This window comes from Pteropus vampyrus, unplaced genomic scaffold (assembly GCF_000151845.1).
Source record: "Pteropus vampyrus isolate Shadow unplaced genomic scaffold, Pvam_2.0 Scaffold22, whole genome shotgun sequence".
Lineage (NCBI taxonomy): Eukaryota > Metazoa > Chordata > Mammalia > Chiroptera > Pteropodidae > Pteropus > Pteropus vampyrus.
The window spans coordinates 2,034,936-2,061,798 of record NW_011888803.1 but is presented as its reverse complement, the minus strand read 5'-3'; the positions used below and the strand labels follow the sequence as shown (position 1 = coordinate 2,061,798).

At 32.6% G+C, this 26,863-nt stretch overlaps 2 protein-coding genes across 23 annotated transcripts in view; one reads left to right on the top strand and one right to left on the bottom strand.

Moving 5' to 3' along the window:
- The window catches only part of FUBP1 (far upstream element binding protein 1), a 32,473-nt gene extending 22,276 nt beyond the window's left edge, over positions 1-10,197 (top strand). For 3 of the 17 annotated variants that reach the window (XM_023528034.1, XM_023528033.1, XM_023528044.1), the window contains exons 20-22: positions 4,832-4,891; positions 4,973-5,118; positions 5,359-5,499. In XM_023528034.1, coding sequence (XP_023383802.1) covers positions 4,832-4,891; positions 4,973-5,118; positions 5,359-5,400 — 248 coding nt within the window. In that variant the 3' untranslated portion in view covers positions 5,401-5,499. Of the gene's footprint in view, positions 1-4,831; positions 4,892-4,972; positions 5,119-5,358 lie in introns of all 17 variants that reach the window. The other 14 variants (XM_011355547.2, XM_011355544.2, XM_011355541.2 and 11 more) reach the window with 8 other exon arrangements.
- Positions 10,198-10,383: 186 nt separating this feature from the next.
- The window catches only part of NEXN (nexilin F-actin binding protein), a 38,343-nt gene continuing 21,863 nt past the window's right edge, over positions 10,384-26,863 (bottom strand). For 2 of the 6 annotated variants that reach the window (XM_023528045.1, XM_023528049.1), the window contains 8 exons: positions 24,488-24,529; positions 23,115-23,312; positions 22,851-23,024; positions 21,096-21,284; positions 18,411-18,608; positions 15,649-15,870; positions 12,093-12,278; positions 10,384-11,626 (listed from right to left, as the gene is read on the bottom strand). In XM_023528045.1, the coding sequence (XP_023383813.1) occupies positions 11,258-11,626; positions 12,093-12,278; positions 15,649-15,870; positions 18,411-18,608; positions 21,096-21,284; positions 22,851-23,024; positions 23,115-23,312; positions 24,488-24,529 (1,578 nt within the window). In that variant the 3' untranslated portion in view covers positions 10,384-11,257. The remainder of the gene's footprint in view (positions 11,627-12,092; positions 12,279-15,648; positions 15,871-18,410; positions 18,609-21,095; positions 21,285-22,850; positions 23,025-23,114; positions 23,313-24,487; positions 24,530-26,863) is intronic. The other 4 variants (XM_011355536.2, XM_023528047.1, XM_023528046.1 and 1 more) reach the window with 3 other exon arrangements.

The window sequence follows — 26,863 nt, the reverse complement described above, 5'->3', positions numbered from 1 at the left end:
ACATCCTGGATGGGATGGAGTTGGGATATCTCCAGATTTCATCATGCTACTCAGAATAGTGTGCAATTTAGAATGGGAACTGTTTATTTCAGGAACTTTCCATTATTTCTGACCATGTTTGACTGCAGATAAGGAGAGACTACTGTATTTTTGCTGCAAAATAAGCAGATAAGTAACTTATAATGACAGGAAGTTAAACACTTAACATTTGCATATATGAAAGAGGAAAAATATCCAGAAAGACCATTTTCATTTAGTAACTATAGAGGATATACTATATGCCAATCATAGTGATAGATGCTAATAATGTGATTACGGGCATAACAGCTAGGAGTCCTGCCCTTCTGGTTATTATATTCTAATGGGTACAGTTATTAATCAAGTACTTTGTAAATATGTTAACACTGCTGTGAATGAAAAGAATCGTCTTCACTGACATTTCACATGTACAGATTGAAAACCAGGTCACACAACTAAGTGGTAGAGCCATAATTTGAACTCTAAGAGAGCTTAAGTCCCAAACTTGGCTCCATGATTTGCTTTTCTCAGGGACCATTTGGAACTTGATGTTATACTTCTGTACAAGTAATTTTTTTTTGTTCGTTTTGTTTTAAGATGCTTATACTCATAGTTATAGATAACACAATTTATACCATAGACAGTTGTCATAAATGAAAAAGCTAAGTAGATAAACTTGCCTATCCTTGCCGGCATAGAAAGTATATAGATGGTAGAATTTTGTCAGCCTACTTGAGATTCTCGACGTGAATTTTAATGTTTTCTTTGTCAAAGACTGTACTTTTCCACAGAAAGAAAATTTCCAGAAGGGTAATTACATTAATCATTTTTTACATAAAAGTACATATATATGCGGATAAGGATGTTTTATACAGCTGATTTCTATTTAAAGAAAAATTTTTCCTGTTAGAATGACTTTCTAGAAAAGTCATGCTGTATGTTATTCTAGAGGCTGTAACAGATTAGTGCATTTATGTTTTTGTGACCTGGCTTATTTTAGGCAGGTCTACAACAGCCGAAATTCTGTAAAAAGAAACATTTTAAAGACCCTTTAACCTTGAAACAGTATACTCTAATTAGCGTGATCACATAATCTATTGTCCAGACTGGAATGCTTTTTGGAGTAATTGTGAATGCTCTTAATAATCCTTTTGTGACAATATAGTAGTCAAGACCTCTGATCACCTTAACTTTAATGAAATAGCAACAATATTTTAAAGATTAGTGCATGTCTAGGTTAAAAATCATTAGGTCCAATTTGTATTTTCTCAATGGATAATATGCCAGAGATGTTCCCTACATTATTAAAAGTGGGTAAAAACAAAGGCCTCAGGTGTCTTGGTGGACTTAGGTAATTACTGGGGAATGAGTATGATTTGTTTTATAACACTGTTTGACTGAAGGTCTTCCTTAACCCCTTCAATCCCACTTTCTTTTCAGTTGTGTATTTTTCTGTAGCACTACAATGATTAGCTGTTAATTTATGAGCAGTGTACCAGTTGAGTGATACCCTCTTATGTGTAAATCTTAAACAAAACAATATTAAGTTGTCAGGTCTTTAATGATAGCTACTAGGTCAATTTACTTTTTCCTATCAATGTTCTTTTTGTAAATGATTGGTTGCTTCACTACTCTGATTTTTTCTAGGTGCATTACTCATCCTTACTATCTTTTTAATAAGATAACCACAAATAAGAGACCTTATAGCATAAAACTAAAATAGTTCAGTCTTTAAGATTTTTAAATGGAAAGAAAGGAGTAATAAAATATCAGGGAGACAAAACAAAGGTCTTTATATTCAAGTCTAACTCTCTAATTTGGAAAGGCTAAGTTTTACTCTTCCAGTGGCAGAGCTAGGATTTCCTGAGATTCTGGATATCCTGATTCCCAATTCAGTTTTCTCTTCAAATGAGGAAGGCTCTTTCAACTTTTGGAGCCTGATAGCTTTTCCTGATAAGAACAGAAAATCCCCACTGACACTAAATAAATTTCTCATTGTTTGTTTATTAGTAAATAAACTGTTAACAGATGTGGGTTAATTTTTTAAATTAGTTTTGTTTTCTCAATTGTAAATTTCCTAGGGTTACTACTAAGAGAATTTAGGAAATTCTTAAAGATGATATTCTAGAAGGTTAAAGAAGGAAATTTTAAATCGTATAAAGAATGACAGGAAACTTGTAAATAAGTAAACACCCTAAAGAGAACAAATAGGTTTACAAAATAGGGATGGCGAATTTTATTTGGAAGAGGGGAAGTGAAGGCATTTTGGGAAAACTGTGACTTGAGGAAGTCCCTTGTAATGTTAAGCACCGATATGGTAGACTCTTAACCTTTAGCATATGATACTTTAAGCCTAAAGAGCAGGGAGAGAGTGGTTGTAGGAAAGATGTCAGTGTATAGAGATAACAGTGAAACTCTTACTTAAGCAAAGCTAACTCATGGACTGTAAATAGAATGTTACATGTGAACTATAGAGCAAGTCTCAATCTCTTTTTCCTTTTTTTTTGCAGTATTCTAGAGTTTTTTCATTTCTATTGAGTGTTCAAAAGCAAGTCAGTCTCTTAGATGAAATGAAATTAAAACTTTATACATTATAAAGCCATATGTGAATATTAGTAATGCTCTGCTAAACCAGCATCAAAATGGTTTTTGAACTGAGGAAAATAATAAAGAGAGCAAGTTAAGGGCATATCTAAAAGGGAGAGAGAGGCACAAGGGGCTAGGGGAGAGCCAAGTCATAAGTGGATTAGATAGGAAGAGTTTTTCCCTACTTTCAGCTGGGCAAAATGAATCACATTTAAACCCTTCATATTGGAGGAGTGGAATGAGTTTTTCTTAGATGCCTTTAGGATTAGAATGTCAAATGTTGACGACTTACCAAGTGTTTTCTCACAGGGATATTTGTGTTTGGGAGGGTTGTTTTTTTTAGGTAACATTTGAGTTTGAGGAATTTTCTTCATGCATCTCCCTGTTTTTGCCATCTTATATTGTTATTTTGCCTCTAAAATGAGTATCTCTTAGCAATGAGGTCTACTTCCTTCTGTAAACCTGAAGTGGAAATTGTTGCTTCTTTAACCAGGTTTGGTTTCAAGTGTGCAGTTTGTAAGAGACATTATGTGGTTTTATTACCTTTGGTACCTCGGAGTATTTGGCAGTTGTCTTTAAGTATCGACAGCTGTTTCAAATTTGCTTGAATTGTGTCTCATAAGATCAAAATGTTATACCAGTGTCCTTTTTGAAAAGAGTTATGGAAAACAAAAATAGGAGAATTTTGTTTACAGTATATGGGATTACTCTGTGCTTTTTCCCAGAGAAGGAGGGTTCTTGCATTTTTAAAGTTAGTCATAAATCTTAAATGTTTATTCACTCAGTTGCTTTTAGTTGACCAGTTTTATGATGGTGATAGACTACTTTCTGAAACTTAAGTCATGCACCACTTACTTTCTGAAAAATTCATCACTAGGGGATTTCATTGTGGTATGAACATCATAGAGTGTATTTACACAATCCTAGATGTATAGCCTATTACACACCTAGGCTATATGGCTATACCACCAGCATATGTGCAGTCCATTGTCCAATATGTCAGGTAGTGCATAACTATATAAAGTTGCCTTATTGGCAACATTTAGCAAAACATAGCTTTCTATATGTCTGGGGTTTTTTTAGCTATAATTTTATAAAGCCAAGTGAATTACAAGCTAAATAAAATTTTGCTCAAATAAAGGACCTAAATAAGAAAACATATTTTGTGGAACTAGTACAGCAAATATCCGTGTTTATATTTCCCACCCAGATTTACCATTTTTAAAAAAATTTGTCATATGTACTTTGTGTGCATATACATTTTTGTGCCTGAGGCATTTCAAAGTAAGTTGCAGATTGTTTGCTTTAAGTAAATTATTTTAATAATATCAACATATTTAAATTTCCCCGGTTGAAAGAAAAATGTCTTTTTTGGCTTTTAGTGTGTAGGAATTTTGTTTTTATGTTTTATTTTAGTTCAGAGCCCATTCAAGGTACATGCATTGTATTTGGTGGTTATGTCTCTTTAGTCTCAACTCAGGAAAGTTGCCTTGCTTAGTAAAAGATCTGCTCATGAAAACTCTTGAGTTTCGTTTTATTGATCCCATTGCTTAGAACCTCTTCAGTAATTGTTCTTTATGTCTTTCATCAGGTTATTTTAGTAAAATTATGTTGTAGTTTGAACACATTAAAACTTTTAAAATCTTACTAAAGAGTTTCTTAAAACTGATCTTTATGTGTACATAGTTTATAGGTCACTAAGCAGGAAATTTTGGCCAGATCATAAAATAATAGTCCTTTATGTAATAGCTTTTAAGTGGATTTATTTCTCAAAAAAAAATTTTCTCTTGAGAATATGCATTTTATTTAAAACCTACGCTGTAACAGATCCAAATGATAAGAGACCCAAAAAATAGTGCGCCCTCCCATCACTGCCAGAGAACCATAGACTTACATATAGCACTTTTTTCATTTTTTTATTACAGTTGGCCATGAAGTGCTTTCCAAACTCAGTTTAGAACATTAATAGTTTATAAATTCTGTAGTTGAATCAGCATTATGCCTAAATCTTTACCTTAGCTAAAACTATATGTATGATTTTTTTTTCTTTTTTTGTTAATAGTGATTAAGGGAAAAAAATAAAGAATAGTCTGATTTTTTAAATTTAATTTTCTGACACTGGTGAATACTTAAAACAGGAGCAATTCTGATCCTCTGCTTTTGTCTTTAATAAGCTGTACTTACAGTGGATATAATTTTGTATTAAAATTGAGGGGGTTTTTTTTAGGTCAACAAGGGCAGACACAGGATTATTCAAAGGCTTGGGATGAATATTACAAGAAGCAAGGTATTGTCTTTATTAGAAATGAGATTCTTTTGGGCTTTTACTTGTGGTTACAAGCAACAAAGTTGTTCTTTTTTCTCAAAGGTCAAGCAGTTCCTGCGCCTACTGGTGCTCCACCAGGTGGTCAGCCAGATTATAGTGCAGCCTGGGCTGAGTACTATAGACAACAAGCAGCCTACTATGCCCAGACAAGTCCCCAGGGAATGCCACAGCATCCTCCAGCACCTCAGGTATAATAAATTTGCTAATGTGTTGAAAACTCTGATCATGTTTTCTGCATGTTTACTGTTTTGTCTGTTTGGGATTATGTTTGCCTTTTTTTATTTTTATCTGGCAAAGTATAACTAAATGAAGGACTGTGGTGTGTTTGGGGTTTTTTGTTTGTTTGTTTTTTATAATGTTTTCTGGCATCTGAGTGCTGAATACTTCTGTAATGCCTTTGATTTTAAAAATAAATTTTTTTCCCCCAGGGATTTGCAAATCATGCAAGAAGCCACCATCATTTATATTAACCAGTTTTTCTTTCTTAAAGGATTCACTCCTGAATTAGCTCCATTTAAAGGATTTTCTTTAACTTTTTGTGTATTTCTTATGTATCTCTTCTGCACAGGGCCAATAATAAGAAGTGGACAATACAGTATTTGCTTCATTGTGTGGGGGAAAAATACCTTTGTTAAATATATGGATGCAGACGACTTGATGAAGATCTTAATTTTGTTTTTGGTTTATAATAGTGGTTTTTTTTTTTTTTTCTTTTTTCTTTTTTTTTTTTGGAAAATGTACAAAATATCTATCACTACTGATAGGAGGTTAATATTTCTGTGTAGAAATGAAAATTGGTTTGTTTTTAGTATTTAGTGTAGATGTACACATTCCAGCAAATGTATTTGCAACTATTATGTGGTCAATGCTTTGTGATATAAATGTACTTTTTCAATGTATACTTTCACTTTTAAAATGCCTGTTTTGTGCTTTACAATAAATGATATGAAACCTCCTGTGTCGGTAAGTTGGATATGTGGGTATTTAAAAGATTCATGATTTCTTAGCAATGATAAATTAAGATACATATACACAAATATATAAGCTTTCCCCATGAAATATTGAGTTTTTAAACACTGGCATGTTTTTTCCCCCTTGCAGTATAGTAGTAGATTGGAGGATCTTTTCTATTCATTGTATTTGGCTGTTTCAGCACAAGTAATCCTGATATCTTCATTTTTTTTCCTTCTGTTTGATGAAAAACTGCATGTGTGTACAATGATCTTTTGGCATACTTCCATTGCATTAACAGTGAAATTTCCTTTTATACATGACCACTGTTTCAGACCTGTATTGCTGCTATAACAGTTAACCTTTCTGTTCTTAATTTGATAATTACTTGATTTCCAAGACTCTTTCAGCGTAACTGATTTTAAACAGTTTTCAGATAGTAAATATGAGTAGTCTAATAAGAACAGTTTTTTCATGTAAAGCATCTCTTTTAATGTATACAATATTAGTGTGTTTTTTTCCTAAATTTAGGGTAGAAAAGTGAATAGTATGCAAAAAATAGAGCTACAGTGCATCTGCCATTGAAACATTATTGGGGTGTGGAAATGTTCAAGCTTTTTTCTTTTTTTTCTTTTTGCAGTATAGATAAGCTTTGTTTCGTAAATGCACAAGTCCAATCATTGAATCAACTTAATTTTTTATGTACTTGAAATCATTTTATTACTCTATAACACTCATGCTGAAGTTCTGATATTTTGTTGAAATCCATTGTTTTACTCTTTGCATATTTGTTGGCTCTTTGCATATTAATATATTAGAGTACATGCAAATACAGTCTGTCTTGCCATTGTCTGTTGAAGTGCAGGTTTGATCCAGCCAGTATAGAACTAGCTCTGTAGGGGTGAGGAGGACTGTGCTGTGTATCATCCTTGATTGTGTTCCTTCAAGGAGCATTGCACTGTAAGTACATCGGAATGACAAATTGATGAACTGCAACAGTATCTTTTTGTCAATGTTCCACATAATGTAAATGCCATACTTTGTGTGAATATTATGTTGGAATACAGTGCTGATATCTTGGAAAACCATAACTGCTTCTTAATTTAACATAGAGTAATACATAGGTCTGTATTTTTTTTTAAGTGAGCTTAATGGGTAAGTATTTTTCATATGCTTTAGCTATAGCTAAAGAAAACTGATCATTAACTGAGTTGAATAGTATTACTCAATTGGTGCTCCTAAAATACATTGTTTTTCATTGTAAATATGCATATCCTATATTAATAATGAAAGACTTGAAATGTATCAGAAAGAAGTGGTTTTTAGTTTGCAAATATATTAAGCATTGTAGCAGTTTTAACACCATTTCATAAAATATATTTCTTTCATTGATGGGGAGCACCATTTGTTCTGAATATACTATAAAGGAGGACGTACAATAACATAAATGTCAAGATTACCTATAGGGTAGAAAATTAGTACAGTTCATTATAGATAGTTTGAAATGTTTTGATTGTTATATAGAACTTAGAGTGACTTCCCTTACCCTTATTTAGATGTGAATATGTAGTTCTAGTGTGAAGTTAATAGTTAAGGAGTTATCTGTTATCGTTAAGAGTAGGGTTTTGACATGAACGATTTCAGTATTTTGCATGATACTGTTTTATAGATGACCTTTAGGAAAGTGGTGCATTTATTAATTAAACTAAAGAAGTAGTTCAGTTGAATTCAGTATCATAACTCACAAATTGGAGGCTGTTGATTTTGATTCATTTAAAGTTTAAAATCTTTATTAATTGCAAACAGTGCAATTATTTATACTTCACAGTGCCTTCCCAGACCTTCCACCTTAGGTTCTGCTGCAAAAAGCAACAGGTAAGCACAACCTAAGGACATATATAAATAAATATTTCAGTACATTAATGTTGTCCCTGTGAGGTTTTTGTGGTTGTGTATTCAAAAGCAATCTGCTACTGCTTCCCCCAAATGTATTTTGTTATTTATGCTACCATTTCAGTGGAAAGTCTGTAAGTTGTTCAAACAACTGTTTACATTTCTGGGTAATGTTTTTTTTATTTTAGTTTTTTAATTAAATGATGAGTAGATTGCTGCTATAATTGAACTACATCCAAACTTTTGTAATCTTTTCACAAATATGGAAGAATTGGTAAAAGAAAGGACAATTACATAGATTTCAAGATTTAGGAAATCACTTGGTCAGAAACTTCAACAGCCTTCACAATCTGTTTAAGATTGACAGGACATTTTCTTTGCCTTCCAAAGCTATGGAGTCTTAATTTTTTTCTTATTCTTGAACTATAGTAATTCAGTAAAGACATTATGAGTGAGAGTTTTATTATGACTTTTTTTTAGACAATTCAGTTTTTATAACTTTTATATACACTGAAAAAGGAAAAAATTATAAAGAATACTGGCAGTGTGTTTTGATAAAAGGCATGTGCATCAGTGAAATGTTAACTGTATAGCAAATAACCTTTCATAATCTGTATAGCAACCAATATTTTTCTGATTTACAATTTAATAACTGACACTGCATTTTTTTTGCCAGTTTAAAATGTTTGTGTGTTGTTATAGATGATTTTAACTGGTACATATTTTGAGTTAAGATGGATGTATTAAAGCAGCATCATATCAGTTTTGTTTATTCGATTTCTAAAATGTGCTGATCCTTTTAAAACTCCTGCTTATCTCTACAACAAAGAAAAATATTCAAAAATACTGCCTTCATTTTCACACACAGTGCTGAAGATGCTGCAAGCACCAAATCATAGCTCATAAAATCAGGTCCTGAGATAGTTACCCATAAAGAGGAATCCTTTGAGTGTATGCCATTGGTGAGCCGATGAGCATGGACCATAGAAGGGCTCAATGTAGAAGGTAAAATTGGCAAATCATAATTGAGAAATATGAAATGTATTCCCATACATAATATGGTAGAGGGTGTAATGTACCTGCTTTTGATCACTTTTCATTTTAAAGTGCTATTCACTTTGCTCTTAAATGTTCCATGAACTGTTGAATTTCATAAGATATGTAGTTACTGCACCACATTTATGTGTTTATGTTTTAATAGTTGATGATAGGTTTGTTAAGATTTATAATATAAAGGAGCTCTTTGAACCTAAAGAGCTTGTCAAGTTTGGGTTAGCTGTAGTTTGCATTTTTATAAAAAATAATAGATGAATGCCAATAGATATTGAGGCATTGTTTCTATCTCATGAATTTTTTATTCATTACCATAAGCCTTCACTGATACTGCAAGCGTTTTTAAATGGAGATAATCTTAACCTTGAAATAAATGGAAAGCAGAAAAGGTGAGCCAGTTGATTTGAATGCAGTGGATGTTAGGAGTGGTAAAAACAATGTTTAGATTGAAATTGAACTGATTTATTTCGCACTTAAAAAACTTGACAATGTTTTTTTTTTTTATTAAGATATCTTAGTGTGGTGATAGAATTCTTATGGTTTGATGTTTCTTTTAGAAATGAGAAGTATGTTTTTATTTTTAATGAAAATGCTTTTAATACTAAATCTAGTGAGTTAATACTAGTAGTTGTTTATAAACATTGTAGAATATATCCTTAGACGTGTAGTTAATTCATAAGGGTGGGTTTGGGTAGGAGTAGCTGAGTACCTTAAGAGGGAAATAGGAATATATGCAGAAAGAGTTACATTTCATTTGTGAATACTCTTCCAGAAAAATCAGTTCTATCTGCAAAGTTATCTGTTGTCTAGAATAGGGATGTAGAAATTACTAATCAATGAGGATGTCTTATTTTTAAATTTCTAAGTTCTGCCTCATTTTAAAATGTATTTTAACAATACCTAGTTAAAGATAATTCTGACTCTGAAAATAACCGTATTTTTTGTTTAGTCTCTGAGTTTTCTTGCCACAGTATAAAGTTCTGAGGGATTTTTTAAATTGGTGCTTCTAAGAAGCAAATAAATCCCAGGGTTTTATTTTCTTCATTGATACCCCTATAGAAACTCTTAAATGTATTTGCGCATATATCTATATTTTTTCTTATGCATGCTCGATGCATTTTCGTCCTGAGAAAAGTGTTCTCTACAGAAACTACCCGTGTGTAAAAAGAAGATTGGCTTTAAATGGCTACTGTGATGGGAACAGTGTCTTAGGGAGATGCAGCTTGGACTTGAGGTAAATTGAATACTTTACAAACTGTGGTTTAGAGTTTGTTTTAATGACATTGTAAAAGGGCACATGTTTGCTGTAATTTTGTATTGATTATGGTTTCCTCAATAAAAAAATAAATGTACGTTGATGAATATTTTAAGGGAGTGTTTTGTCTCTTTTCTAAAATATTGAAAGACTTTTTAATATAGAAGTTATTTTATTATGGGTTTACATTGTAAAATAAAATTGTCTTCCAGAAAATTAAAATATAAAACAACTTGATAATAGAACATGGTAGCTGATTATTTACAAACTTATTTTAAATACCAGAATTTAAAATGGAAGATTTGCCATTTTCCTCCCTAAATTTAATCCTCTTAGATCTTGAGGTCTTCAATCATATTGAAAGTGTTTTCTCCTGTATGAACTATTAATACAGAGTTTCTCATTAAAATATAATCTGTCAGGTAAGGTCACAACAAATTTGCTTCATAAGCTTCAATATATATTACACACATTTAGTATTCTCAACACTCAGAACTCTAGGCAGTGGTTTCCATCTAATTTTCTCCGGAAGTTGCTTCTTAAAAGTCTAATTTTTTTTTGTTTTCTCCATGCTCCCCCTTTCTCATTAAAAGCATGACACCCCTTCCCCCTCATACATCTGCTCCAGAAAGACTGAAAGTATAACCACCAAAATGATGTGTAGTACTAAAGAAAAAAAATTCACTCCAATCGACAGGTCCCAAATTCATGAAGTCTCAGCTATTTCAGACTAATATTAGGTGTAAACAGCTCATGAATGGTATTTCATGCAAAATAATGTGTTATAGTTTTAAATTGCTGTAAACTATGGGAATACACAGCCTTTTTAATAGGTTCTGATATAAGTAAATTTCCCACTTTCCCTGTTATATACACATTAACTTCTGTTGCATAATATGGCAATGAATCTGGTGCTCATTTGGAAAGAAAATATTCTTTAGACAAGCTTGTGTTTTGAAGACAGGAAAAGGAGTAAGTCAGCATAGTGGCACTTCTGGTTTCCTTTTTTGGCCCCGCCACAGAAAAGATGATGTAGTAAGAAAGTTGGAGAGAGAGAGAGTTCCAGGGAGAGGGAAGGGGAGCTAGTAGTCGTCAGCTAAAAAAGAGAAGAAGAAAAGTAATTCTAAATTTCTAAAGGAAAAAAAAATAGAATAAAAGTATTAGATTAAAAGTGATTAATTCTTACTTTCAATGGTAAGAATACAAGTACTAGCTGCAGAGCCTTTATTGTTGACAGCTTTACACATATACTCTCCTTCATCTTCTGGGAAAGTTTCTGGTAAATAAAGGCAGTAAGTTTCTCCTCTTTCAATATATTGATAGTCTTCTCCATCCTGCAATATTTCTCCTTCAAACCACCATGTAATTTCTGGTTTGGGTTCTCCTGTTACTTTAACAGTAAATCTAACTGGTTCACTGTCTACAACCGATGTGTTTCTTAGAGGCTTCTTGAACCACGGAGCTCCTGATCTGGTTTGCTCTTCATCTTCAATAGTGGAGCCATTCATGATGCTACCCTCCTCTTCCTCCTCCTCTTCTCTTTTCTATATTAAAATAAGTTATCATTTACACTATAGTAGTGTTTCAGGACAGTGGTTTAATAATAGAATCTTGAAGTGTTTTCTTTTTTCCCCAAAGTAAGTATGTAAGGACAGTCATGCTGCATAATGACAGGGACATGTTCTAAGAAATGCATCATTAGATGATTGTGTCACTGTGTGACCATCACAGAATGCACTTATACAAACCTAGATGGTATAGCCTAGTACACACCTAGGCTATATTGTATAACTTATCACCCCTCAGCAGCAAGCTTGCACAGCGTGTTACTGTACTGAATAATTAGACATTTTAACAGTTGAATTTGTATATGTAAACGGAAAAATATGGTAAAAATATGGTATGAAATGTTTACAAAACATTCCAGTGACTAAAATGGTTTTTACCCCTCATATAAACTATGGTTTTGAAGAGTGGCTTTGGAAAATAAAGGATATGTAAACCTGGTACCTTTTGTAGTGCTGCATCAATTTCCTTTTGTTCAAACTGCATGCGGAGTAACTTTTGTTCTTCAATTCTTCTTTGTTCTTCTTCTTCTCTTGCCTTAGCCATTCGTTCAAATCTAGCTTTCATATTCACTTTATGAGTAAATGGAGCCTCACTTTTTTTTGCAGGCTTGATATCAACATCTTCTTCCTTTACAGAAGTGGGCCGAGAATAAGAACTACTCATTTTCCAAAAACCACCAAAAACTAAATCATTAATAGTTCTGAAGGTGTCATTTATAGACACAAATAATGTGTGCTGCACATTTTTCACTATCCCTCAGTGTGAGAAAGGTGAAAATTTTATTAGTGAAACATTTTCTTAACAGTTGGAATCCTCTTCTCCAAATGTAAAGATCACATCACTGGAGTCCCAGTGTATTTGCCCAACCAATTCTCAGTGCTTGTTGGCAGTACTGAATAACAAAAGAGGCGGGGGTGGGGGGGATATTATACATTGTAACAATTAAAATATTCTCATAAGTTTCCATATCCTCACCTTACGACATAATACAGAAAATGCAATTTCTGTTTTTATTTCCCACTTTATGATTTCCTTAATACCTATCTGAATTCCAACAAATTATTAATGGTCAAATGGCCTAGAAGAGTGCAGGCAGAATAAGTGGGAAAACTTGAGAATCAATGACTAGAACTTGGGGAAATCACTGAGATGAAGGATGGTCGTAAGTTATCTAGAAGTAAAAGTTGGAAGCCATGGAAATTAAAATTGAGAGTAATTTAAGGCAGAGTTTTAACTCAAATAGTGTAAATCTACAAAATCAATTTGGTGAGATCACTGATGACCTCTGCAGTTTAGTAAAGTGTGGTCATGTAGATAGTTAATTTGTGGTTTCTCAAGTACTTTTGGTAGTTGATTAGGTTTCAAAACTACTTGGGTTTTTTATGCGTCTATCTGGAGATGTCATTTATATTCTACAGAATTGAGGAAATTGCTTTAAAGTACCACGTGCAACTAAATGAAATTCTGAAACAATCTGTAAAGTATGTTTGCCTAAGAAAACTTTCATGAATGTTTTACATCAGTTTGAGGTATAGTTTAGTTCCAATGAATGTAGAAGAAGGACTTAGAGTAACTTTAATAGTTTTTGGTTCTTCGATGTTGGAAAATCCAAGATCGGACACAACTAGATACCTAGTGGGTAAATACTATGTGCCATAATTTACCTTCAGGTAAATATTGGTAAACAATGAGTACAGTTATTTCTAATAAATGATACTGATAGTTTTAGTATCTTTAAAAATACACAATGATTTGCTTAGTGCAGTTTTATCTCAACATGCTTTAATGAGGTTTAAATGAAAAAGACCTCTTCATACTACAGTTAATTTTATTTGCTTACCAAATATATCTTCAAGATAGGATATTTTAGTAGGTATAGTAACCGCTATTCTGATTGAATTCCTGTTATTTTTCCTTCTGGATTTTAATATAAAAGTTTGTGCAAATTCCTAACCTGTTCATTTAGCTACATTAAACCTGCCTTTAGAAAATAAATTTGGTATGTCAAAGAATTCCTCATAGACTAAATGGGAAAAGTGAACTGTCTTTCTGTTATTAAGAACTATTATCTTTTCTGGAATCCCTGAAAAGTCTGGTTAAAAAATGCTTCCACTAAAAGAGTCATAGTAAGTGGAATAACTTGTTCCCTCGAGGTGCATTCTTCATAGGGCATTGATACCCTCAGCACATGAATGTTAAAGGCAGTAGAACTAGGCAGTAAGTTTGAGGCAAAAGTGAGTGTAAGAAATGGTTTTGGAGTATATTTATTGGAAAATCGAACTACAAAGTCAAACCCTATAAGGCAAGTAAGTGATCTAAGTACCAAATGAATGGCACAGGTTAAGGGCTACAGGAGCTGGGATGGAATTCTTTGGTTAGGGAAGGTTACAGGAATGAGATAGGCATTGAAAGATGTCTGTCATATAAACAGAAGACATGTTAAACACTGACATTTTCTAAAGAGAGAACTAATATGATCAAAAGGGGGGTGGGGTGTCTTATTCTGGAATGAAAGTTGGTGGTACTCAATGTCAGAACTATGCTAAAGCACGTTTTTTAAAGGATGTCTCAATGACGCTTAATCTAGAGGGATATGATAGGAGGAATGTCAACGTCATTCACAGGAAACACCATTCAGGACATCCTCATGGGTTATGGGAGATCAGCATGTCCTAATCTTAAATCCTTTTATAAGAAAGAGAGCCAGTAACAGCAATAAAACAAAGTCAACAACCTCATTTATTCCTACCTACATATTTTGTATGGCTAAGTATGACTACCTTGAGGTTTCACTACCTTTACCAAAAAAAGGGAAGCAAGTGCATGCTGATGGAACTTTACCTTCTGTGATACATTTATCTCTCTGAACAATCAGCTGGTCTTGTGGCCAAACATTCATTAAATGTTGGTGTTTTCCAGAGTTTTATTCACCTTCAAACTTTTAACTCTTTCAAATGGCTTTTATCTACTTCTGTACTTCCAAATACTATCCATAAAAGTTAATCCATAGCTCCTGCCTCTCACCTGAACTCAGTACCTGTATTTTAGACTGCTTTTACTTTATCCAAATAAAGCTCAATGTCTCAATTGTCCAAAACAGTCCCTGGGACATAGTAGGCATTCAAGTAATTTTTAATGCATAAATCTAAAACAGTTATCTTTAGATTGAGTATGATCTAGCTATGAAGACGCTTACTTGATACCATCACTCCATGTTTTTAAAATCCCTTCAATGTACCCCAATAAAAGTTCCTTAACGTGGTATCTCAGAACTTCCATTGTCTTGCCTTGTGCTTGCATCTTTTGCTGTTCTTGCACTCTCCTTGCCTTAATAATAATGAATTTGCTTATAGTCCTGAGAATCTGCACATAATTTCTTTTTATTCAGTCTTTGAAGGCCCTCCCAACTTCCCACACCTGTTTTTGATGAAAATGCATTTTTAGAAGAATATTGGTTAAATGCTGTTAAATATAACATGGTAAATTCTGGCAGAAAAAGATTTCCAAATCCTGTTTAAACCAATATTCATAACCATGGAACTAGTCCTTAAACTGGAAGGGACATTACAGTTCATTTAGTGATTGCCTCATTTTACATTTGGAAGTACTTCAAATTCATGTTATCTGCATTTTGATGTAGGCTCTGCCACTGGATTATTACAGGTCACGTAGGGTTTATTGGCCTTATCTTTAAATAAGTATGAATGGTCTCTGGAGTTTAACTCAAATATACACTGTGTCTACTGATTTCAAACTAAAACTGTGCCAATAAATACTTTTGAACTATTTTTTGCTAGTGAATGTTTGATGTTCACTATTGGCTCTAATTCTGGTAATAGTCTGAAAGATGTTAATATGCTTTTGCTGTTAGGTTCCCAGATTATTATATACAGCTACGGCTAACTTTAAGTGCCAACACATTTCAAAGTCAGTGTTATTTCTGCTGAGTTCATCATCATGTCTGTACCATAACTATGTTAAATAGAAAATAGTATACCTCATGAAAGTTTTCTGCTTCTCGCTCTTTAATTTCAAGGTCAACTGCTCTCCTTCTTGCTCGTTCTTCTTCTATCTTTTTCTGTATTTCTTTTTCAGACAGTTGTCCAATTTTTTCAAACTTGCTTTTTAGATTTTTAGCTTGAATAGAGCCACTCCTTTTCAACTTGATTAATTCTTCATATTCCCTGCTCAGTTCAAAGGTCTCAATTTCTTCCTCTTCCTTCAAAAAATTAATATTTTATATATTAAGTACCAGAAAATTAGTTTGTGCAATAAATCATCCCCGAGTGTTTACCATTTCCTATTCGAAGCCAAAAATTAGGTTAAATAACCTCCCTAAACACAATACCTAAGTTTACTAATTAAAAGTAGTGCTGCAAATTTAAGACTTCAGGTAACATCTTATTTAAAATAATTTTTCATCAGAGAATGTGGCTCAAAATCTCATTTAACATTTTATAATAATCTGCTAAAACAAATATGCATATCAAGATTAGCTTTTAATAGGAATTGTAGAAAGATCTTTGTTTAGGGGAAGGTGAAATACAACACTGGGCTAGGAGTCATATATAAGTTCTAGTTCTCATACTGTGTGGTCTTTGCCTAGTTAACCTGCTGGACATGAGTTTTTTTCATTTAAAATATCTCTAAAATTCTTCCTGCCTTTGATTTGATGATAGTCTTAATAAAGTTAAATATCATTCAATATTGAAGTTAACTGAATTAAGCATAAGCAGTTCCACAGATACAGTCTGGTAAAATCCCTACATTTGCTACATATCACTTGTACTCTCAATTTTATATTCTGCCAAGAAAGAAAGTCAGCCAATTTGAGATCTAATTTTTATACCATTTTATCCTGAATACTTTTTATTCAGATTCCTTTCCCTTGTTATTTTATTACTAGTTCTTCATATACTTCTTAACATTAAACCCTAATCTCACTATATGGAGTGGTAAAGTATTGCAATTATTCCTGGTATACTTTTCCCAAAGACCTAGAGTTCTAGGCTGAGGAGAAAAGGCAAAAATAAAAAGCGGGTAGGAAGAGGAGTCACAGTGGATCATGTGACAAGAGGCATAATTTTTTGGTTCAACCAAGGGAAAAAAAAATTATTCCTTTATACTTCCTCTACTCTTTGGTCTAGTGGGAAACAGACAACTCCTAAAATACCAGAAACTAATAAATTTATGATAGACGACATATCACAATGGTGTCCAAATCACAATAGTGTCCAAATCATTCTGATCAAAATTTATGATTGAACTAATCAGCTACAGTCTAGTTGATCTTGGAATTGGTGTGCTACTTGCTTGAAAACTCCCAGACATAGGTGGGGTAAGTCACTCAGCACCAAAATGTCTGACGGTTACATTCTGCCATATAGTAATTAGATTACATCTCAATAGTATACTGAAAAGTATTCTAATTTAGAAGTTAGTTTTTCTAGACAATTCATTTTCAGCTTCCCTTATAAAATAAATGCCATTTTTATTTTAAGGCTAGACCTGGGAAAATTCCTTATAGCATATTCATTATATTTTATTATTACCCATATATTTATATAGCATTTATAATCTGGTTAGTGAGGGCACAGAGGTAAATATCCCCACAGGCCCAATCCTCAAACCATGGCAAAGAGAAAACTTCTAAGAGATTACAACTGTTGTGTAGGAACCCACTCAGTTCCTAGATCAAGAGCTGGCTAGAGGATCCCATCGAGTCACCTACCCAACATACTGTGTCACTGCCAGTCCGAGGCTGGGACAGCCACTATTCCCCTCACCCCAAGTCAGGGCTGAACACTCTTCCCCAACCCTGTTCATGTTGCTGCCAGGGCCAAGGATGATGGTGGAATGCTGGATCCCTCTTCCCTCTTCTGCCTATGCAACTGGTTAGCCATCCAGATGGAGGGCTGCAGCATCCAGGGGCAGGAAGGAGAAAAGGGAAAATCAGGAGGTAGGAAGAGGCTGCTGAGAACCCAGGGAGGCAGGAAGACAGTAGAATGTGTGGGTAAGCAGAAGCTCCAAGACTAGCACATGCTCCATTGTCCAATCAGCTTTCATTAACAACACACAGATTCAAAGATAAAATTATTGAACATTTCAAGATGACAACCTCAGAGCATTAAACCCTAAGCACGACCCTTCTGAGCATGGGGTTCTGTGAGGGCACAAGTTGCATGCTCATGAAGATGGCCCTATACGGTCTGTGTGTATGTGTGCGTGTTTCATTTCAATACTAGAACAATCCTACTGAAATATGTAACAGCATCAAAGTTCTAAGAATAATTTAATAAAATAATTCAAAGACTTGACAAACAGATATTCCTATTAGTATCCATGGTACTCCTGTAGTTCTATCTAATTTTGATTAAATTTATCAATTTAATTCTATTTGTTTCAAAGATAGATAGTAAAAAGTATAAATGAGTATATTAAGTACTCTAGAACGACAGTTCTCAATCATGACATAACCACACACAAATAGGAAGACATATTTACTTAAGATATTATAGTAATATCTCAGTCACTTGCAATCATATATTTTTTAAACTGGCAAGGAAGAGAGTAGAGTTATGGTAGGATAGAAAATGCACATAACTACGCTGAAACTTGTACCAAGTGCCTCGCTGAAGTATGTTGTGTGTTCTTTATGTAAATAATAATGGTAAGAAAGTTGTTATAAGGTAATATATGAAAAATATTTAGATTAATAAATATTTGTGGACTATAAATGGATATTTCTTAAAATCTTACCTCTCCCATTTCTTGTCTCAGTTGTTCAAATTCCTGTTTTTCCATCTCTAACTTATGCTTCCGTTCCTCTTCTGTTCGTCGTTTTTCTTCTTCCATTTTTTGTTTTAATAATTCTTCAAAATTAATTTCCAGTTTTCCCGGTGTAAGAGATTCTTGAGAGATTGTTTTATACATCTCTGGGGAGTCGTCATCTACTGCCTATTGAAAATAATTCCTTTATCGCTCTTGCTAGAATTATACATACTAAGAAGGGAATATTTCTTGTAGAAACTGTGTAATTGATAGAAAGGTTTCACACTGAACTGAAAACCAAGAGACCTAAATTTCTCTTCAAATGTATAAAACAATAAACAATGGATGGGTTATTAGAAAATGTAAGACTAAGAATTTTGTGATTCAAGAGGAACCGGGTAACCATCTATTCTCCATTCTAATAAACACAAAGAAATACTTTGACTTTATACTCTCAGCAAATTGAATTAAACATTAAGATTTTCTAATATTGAACACTTTTAATTGCATTAAAATGAATCTTCATTCTTGTAATTAAAACAGAGCATTTCAATTCAATCATGGTTTTGTCTGAGTGAATTAGATAACCCATCAGGATCCCTTATAATCAGGTGAAAATCAATGCTATGATTTTATTGCACTTATTTCTTTACTGTTAGGCTAATTAAAAAATCAGTAATAATAGTTACTACTTAGAGCTGCCAGGTACAATTCTAAGCACTTTATATGTGCTGACTTATTTTATCCTCTAACCCTACAAAGCAGGAATTATTAATATCTCCATTTTATAGAAACTTAGGGACTGAAAAGTAACTTGTCCAAAGTTGCACAAATAACTAAGTGGCAAAGATGGGATTCAAAACTTAAAAGTCTTTCTAGCAAAAAAATAAATAAAGATTTAGACTGCCTTTTTATAATTTCATGAATTACATGTTTAGCTGCCATTTAGATGTGATCTTGGGCAAGTTATCTAGATGAAGTCTGAGTTTACTTATCTGTGACAACTTTCATAGAGTTGTCATGAGAATTAAAATTTGGAAACACTTAGGAGTGAGCCTGACACCCTGTAAAGCTCCCAAATGGCAGCTTTATCATTCCTTGTATATAGGCAATCTCTAAATTTCAATTAGAAACTTTGCTTTGAAATCATTGACTTGGAATATAGTTTACCATGAAAAACAATTACCCAGTTATCTTTTTCTATCTTCTGAAAATATATAAATAAACTTCTGGCCTGAATTGTCACCCTGTGTCTGAAATAAACATAGGAGTATGAGAAAGGCAGAGGGTAATTATTTGTTCCAAGATTTATATATGACAGGCTTTACCACAGAACCAGTTAAACTCAGAAACAATATTTGATCTTACAATCTAAAAAATGCCAAAAACTTTTTTATTAATATATGAATTCTCACACACACACACACACACACACACACACACACACACACACATGCACACACACACACAAATTAATCAAGCTATAATACCCTAAATCTTGGCCCTGGATAAGAAAACAATATAAATTAAGAGAAAACTCTCTTTCCTCTCCTGATACAGAAATGTCCCTAGGAAACTAGACTTTTAGTTTAATACCCTTTTCCTTCTCTGTACTTTTTCCACTAGTGAATCATGGTAAAAAGACAGTTCTGACCTAAAAATCTACCCCCAGGATTAGATCTCCTGATCATAGCTACTTCTCATCTACCACTTCTGAATCTGCTTATTCTCCAAAAATTATTAAATACTTTCACAGTGTTTGTGGAGTTTCTGTGTAGAAACCATTTGTGAAGCAAGGATTACCTCATAAAACACATCATATAGTTTTAATATCACTTATTCCGAAAACATGTATAGTAAGTTGGTTACGCTAGAATGCATTGTTCCACATGGCTGATGAACAGTCACAGCCTCACTGAGTAAGAACGACAGCTACAAGCAACAATACAACATTAGTGTTATGCTGGGGGAGTACCAAATGCTATCAGTACATAAAAGGAACAGCTCTCTGGAACTTGTGTTATCAGGGAAGGCTTCTCAGAGTAAATGAAATATATGAATAGGAGACAGCAGAGCACAAGGAAAGGAGAGAGGGACATGCTTGGCCTAAGGCAAGGTGACCTGGATTATAGTAATGGAAGTAGGAAATGGTGGAAAACAGATCTCTAGAGTGATAGGAAGTAGGATAAATGAAACAGTGAATAACTGGATGCGAGGCATGAATGAGAAGGTGTAAGTGTTTTAAGGCTCCCAAGTTTCTGATCTGAGTATCTGGGTGGGTAGTAAAGCCAAATAAACACTTGGAAGCTTGCCCAGACATAGGAAGAAAACTAGGTTTTGATATTAATGAAACCAATTAAAATGTTTCAAGACGGAGATGTAGTGTTCACAGGTCAACTTGCTTGAAAATAGTTTGTCAGATAACTGCACATTTTACAAACGTTAACATGGTATAAGAAGTATAACTTTGTGAGTTCTGGAAAACATACCTTCCCTCTATGCTAGGCATAGCAATTTAATTAGAACCTTCTCAGTACTACACTGAAGCAAACACCTTTAACTGATTGGTATTATGCCACAAGAGAGTTGAACACTTATTTGCCATCCCTACTCTTAGCACGAATTTCAGAATAATAGGGTATTCCTCCCGCCAAATTGAATGTTCTGTCTTACCATGTTTCTCCTTGCTTCAGCAAATGCCTTCTTTTCTTCTTCTATTCGCCTTCTGGCTTCTTCTTCAGCTTTCCTTTTTTCGTCTTCTCTCCTTTGTCTTTCTATTTCTTCAAAACTGAGTTTGAGTTTACCAGGTCGGTACCGTTTAAAAATTTTTTCTGTGTCTTGGTTTTCCTCCTCTTCATTTACCTAACCGAGAAACGGCTCAATACTTAAGAACTGAGGTTCATTTGTAGACAAGAATGAATTATCAATCAAAAGGCACAGAATCAGCCACCTCACACGGGAATGTTTCTTTGCCTTAATATACTTGACCAAAATCCCCTTCTTCCTTTATGTCTTATATGATAAAATATTCAAATTTGGAGAAATTCCAAATAAATACACACTCAAGTTAAATAAAACTTCACAAGCAAGTCAAATTTTTAAATAGATCAGATGGAGCATTTAAAATTTTTAAGGGGCTATTTAAGAGTTACTAAACATTAACTCTCCCAGAACAAACATAACACACGTGTGTGCATGTGTACTTAAATTGAGGTTCAAATATACCTACACAGAGTCTCTGGCAGTAAAATAAAGTTCTCATTTTGTAAATTTCATAGATTTTTTTTTTTTTTACTATGAACTAGGGTACTTTTCTTTATGCAAATCAGATCAAAGATTATTATTTGGAACTATTTTATATAAAATTCAAATTTTATGATTTTGTAATTAAAATTCTAATATTAAATTATTCATGAAAATTTATGACTTGGTTAATTAATGATATTTCTATTTCATTTCACTAAATTGACCGACCACCAGTGATATCTAAAGTGTACAGGTATTATGCAACTATAATTACCCCAAAGTAATAACATTTTCAAACAAATGTCTAGAAAATTTTAATTTTGGAGATATAGTCCTTAGAACATTATTAATGAAGTTAAACAAGAAATTCTGAAAGCTTTAAAAAATTATAGGTGTTCTGCTTTTAAATTCTTATAATAAAATATGGAATCAGTGTTTCTTATTATAATTTTATTTTTCATTGATAAATCTATTAATATAATAAGTTAACATTTAAAGCACTTATTATATGCCAGGCACTACTTTAACCTCTTTCTATTAACTCATTTACGAAGTAGGCACAATTATTTTCACCATTTACAAATGAGGAAGCAAAGACTTTTCCATGGTTACATGCTTAAATAGTAGATATCTGAATCCAGGCAGTCTGGTTTCAAAATCTATGCTCTTAATCACTACACTACAGATATATATATACATATATATACTGAAATTATTTTGATATGCTCGAACTTTTAAAAACTGGACTGAAACTAAGCATACGCTTATAAATAGACTTGAAAGTATGCTGCATCCTGCCATTAGATACATTGCAAGCTGAACTAACAGATGATGAGAAACCAGGTTCACTGAGTAATTATTTTGCATATTTATAACGATTTATAAAAACTAAACCATGTTAGATAAAATATCCCAAAATGGAAAATGGAAAATGCAAATACATATTATATATGGAACATGTATACAGTTTCCAAATCAGACCCTTTTATATAAAAAATCTCCCTGAATTTATAGGAATGAACCTTATCTAAAACCAGCTACCCTCCCTAATATTCAATGTTTTATATATAACATTTATAAATTATAATATAAAATTATATATAACTTACACAATATACAGATGTTACATATATCATTATAAAATGATTTATATATATACACACATATATATGTTTGTTTTACCATTTGCCGCCTTGCTTCTTCAAAAGCACGCTTCTCTTCTTCTAAACGTTGTCTTGCTTCTTCTTCAGCTTGCTTCCTTCGGTTTTCTTGCCTTTGTCTTTCTAATTCTTCAAAAGTTAATTTTAGTCTTCCAGGAGAAATTGATTTTTTTGCCTCACTGTCCAGTTCATCATCCTAAGAAAACATTATAAAACCCATCTTTTAATAAACGGAAATGCTAACCAACTTAACTGCTCTGATTTGTTCCTTAAAAAGAGAAATTACCATGACCAGTGAAAGACACTTTGCTTCCTTGAGAGATTGTTGTTGTTCTTCATATCTTATTCTTTTATCTTCTTCATACTTGACCCTTTCTTTTTCTTCTCTTTCTTTTTCTAGATCCTCAAAATTCTTTTTTATCTTTCCAGATGTTTTATGTGATTTGACAGGTACCACTGTTACAAGTAGTGAATCATCTCCTTCCTAATTTATAAAATAGATAATTAGCATATTCCTAATCAAAATTTAGGTTTCATGGAACTTTTATCTCCATCATTGGTGAATGTCATTACATTGCCATCAATGTTTTGAAGAATGAAAACTTATACATATTTTACATATTTCTATCAAAGAGCTCTTTGAATTTATTGTACAATGTGAGTTACTCTCATGGAAATCCACTGCTGACAAGGTTCAAGGAATATCTTCTTCCCTAGAAGATGGTGTTAATACAGCTGTTTGGATAAAAGTGTATGATACTATCAGAATTTAGCTATCTGTGAACTAATCCTACAAAAAGTCATGTGCACGTGAGAGTGCTTTAAATCAATTTGATGGTGGATAGATTAAATTTAAACACACGTAAAAACGCTTCTCCATATGATTTTTCTCTCCATGTAAGTTTTTAAATGTTTAATAAAACTAATATTTAGTGAGAAAAAAACAGTATTTCCAAATGATATGAAACATATTATAGGTGAAACTTTGGCTTTTGATTTTATTAAAATATTCTTAAATTTGTTGTTTCTAAAATTTATTTTAATTCATTTATTACACAATCTATTGTTGCTGAATTTTTTTTCAAACATAAAGTGAAGAATTATAATATGTAACACATGCTCCTAAAATAAAATTGCTTCCAATTTTTGTGGCTGTAGTTTTAGGCACACCATCAATTTGACTTTTAACTTTTCTGTTAGATAAAAGCAGTAACTAAAATTTTTGTGGTTGTTGAACATTCCTTCATGGTAATAGCTACTGTACTCTACTAGTTCATGATAACCAAAATAAACTATCAGGAATTCTGAGGAAAGAAGACAAATGATGAAAAGAAAACTGCCTTTTAAAAATGTCTGCTTTCAACAATCTCAACTACTGATAACAGTTCAAGAAATATATAGTCTTGGCAGAGTATCTCAAACTGAGACTGAGTCTGTAATGTAACCATGAAAGCAAAAACATATTTTTCTTTAAAAACACTAATCTATAGTGTTAGAAAGTGCAAAAATATGATCTTGCCTTGAAAAGTAATTTTGTCCTTTTTGTCAGTTTGCTGTACTTATTATAAGAAGAATAAAAACTTAATTTTTTAATTAAAAGATTATTTGTGAATCAGATAATTTTAGGTGACTGTTTCATTAAAGTAAATGTCCATTTACCTCTGATGCTGATTCAGTTCCCGTATTGTTTATGTCCTCAATCTATTGAATGAGAATTTCATATCATTACATTTCATTAGATTTCTGCTTTTTGCTTTTAAACATACAATGGAAAAGTAATTGTTTTGACTTGTAAATTTTCTAATATAATTTTTGAAATATTTTGGTTATTCCAAATTAGCCTATCTTTTTAAATGGAGATTAAACCTTACATCATTTTTTCTGTATTTTGATATAGATATCAATATCTAGAGAATGATATTAAGAGAAAATTAAAATAAAGCCTACGTCCATAATTCTGGAATTTGGGTAATGGACTAAAATCTTATGACCTGTCTATGAGTTACAAACAGTGATTATTAGCTAAATTATCCATTTAAACCAAGATACAGAAACATTTCTCCAATCTCTGTCTCTGCCCCAGCCAAAGAAAAACCTATCATTAGTAATCAAATAATCAAATAACCATCATGACTATATTTTACAATATATGGAAAAAACATAGCTGACACAATAATAAAATGCAGTGAAAGATGTAGGCTTTCACAAGACTAGTTTAGTAGGGGAAAACAATTCTAGAAGTCATAACTGTTTATATTTTGATGAGTGCTAAGTAGGAAAGGTTCTCATTCAAAAGGAGGAAGCTCAATTTGGCCATTACTCATAAGAAACATCATTATGTTAGCTTAAGGGGCAGGCCAATGTACATAAAAGAAGATAGGTGAGTTAAATAATGCAATGTTTGAGATCACAGGAAAAGAAAACATAAACAATGGGAAAATGGGAAAAGTTAGAAAGTAAAAATTCAGATTGTTTATTGTTCTACTGTTTAACAACCAATGTAATAGCCTGAAAGCAGTTTGCTCCTCACGTAGTCTTAAGGGAGTTCTGCTGTACCTTGGTTCATACTGTGAACTGGGCTGGCTAAGTCCCTGTTCTCTCATCTTCCCACTTTTCTATATTCTCTTCCAAGGAAGAAATTATACATTTTATTAAGATACCAAATTTCTTGAAAAGTAAATTATTTTGACCAAATCATTAATAATAAATCTATTTTATATTTCAATGGTTTATTTTTAATTGTGTTGTTCAGAATAATTTGCTTTGTTACAAAATTATTTATCACACTGATTTGCTGTGTAAATGATAAAAGTTTTGTTGAATGATGTATTATACTAAGAAAAATTTTAATGGATCTATAATAATTACAAAATTTTTTCCTTCAAAAGAATGTTAACGATTCCTCTAAAATCACACTAATCTCTCAATAAAAGTTCTAGAGATATCGTGAGAAGCCAGACTTTGAGAGTATAGGGAAGAGAATTTCTGAATCTCTTAACACTAAATTTCTTTTCTTGCTGCTATAATCATCTCAGATTTTTATTAGCTTATTGTAAGATTAAATAACTACATCTGGAGGTTAGAGGGGTTTTTCTTAGGTTGTTTAGGTTTTTTTCTTTCTTTTTTCTTTTCTTCATTTTAAACCATTACCAAAACAATGAAAGATTTTTTTTTCATTGGGTTTCAACAAACAAAGAAAAAGATGAATTTTCCCAACTGGCCATGTTGTTAGTATATTCACGTATTAACTTTATTGTGTTGACTTTCAGAAGCCATCACTGAAGAGCTGCTTCCCAACTGTTTCTTCTGATTTATGGAAAGAAAACTCCTTTTGTTCCTTCCCAAACCAACTTCCTTTTCTTCCCTTTCTTTTCAACATCCTAATCCCCCACCAATAACTTCTCTTTTTCTAAATTGATAGACGTTAGTTAACCTTGCACATCAGAGTAGCCTTAAAGATAACCAGATTATACAAAGTTAAGATTCTCCCCCAAATTGTATTGATCTTTGATTCTAATATCCAGTATATGAAAGTATACCCATTTTTAATTCATCATAAGATCTTAGAATCTTAGAACTGGTAATTTCTTGGAGGTCACTCAGCCACCCTCCTGACACAGGAATCCATTCTATAGCATTCTTGAAAATGGACTTGTACAAGTGGATTTTTCAAACTAACATTAAGACTCTTCTTGACTACCTATATCATACTTATATTCAAAAGTAGATGAAATTTTATTAGATTTGAATGGAAAATGTACTTAATTAGGTTTTAAAAGACTTGCTATATTTGCAAGATGAAATTGCTATTAATAGTTTATTTTGTTCTACCTATATAGTCTCAAATAATTTAATAGGTCAAAAATTTCATTAACCAGGATCTATGGCACTCTGCCATGTAGTATCTAGGGTTACTAAAGTGGTTCTTTTTCATGATTATATTTTGTTTTTATCGCTCTCTGAGTATTCTATGTCTTCACCATACTAAAATTCACCTCTTCAATACAGTTTTCCTTTGAGAAACCACCATCTACA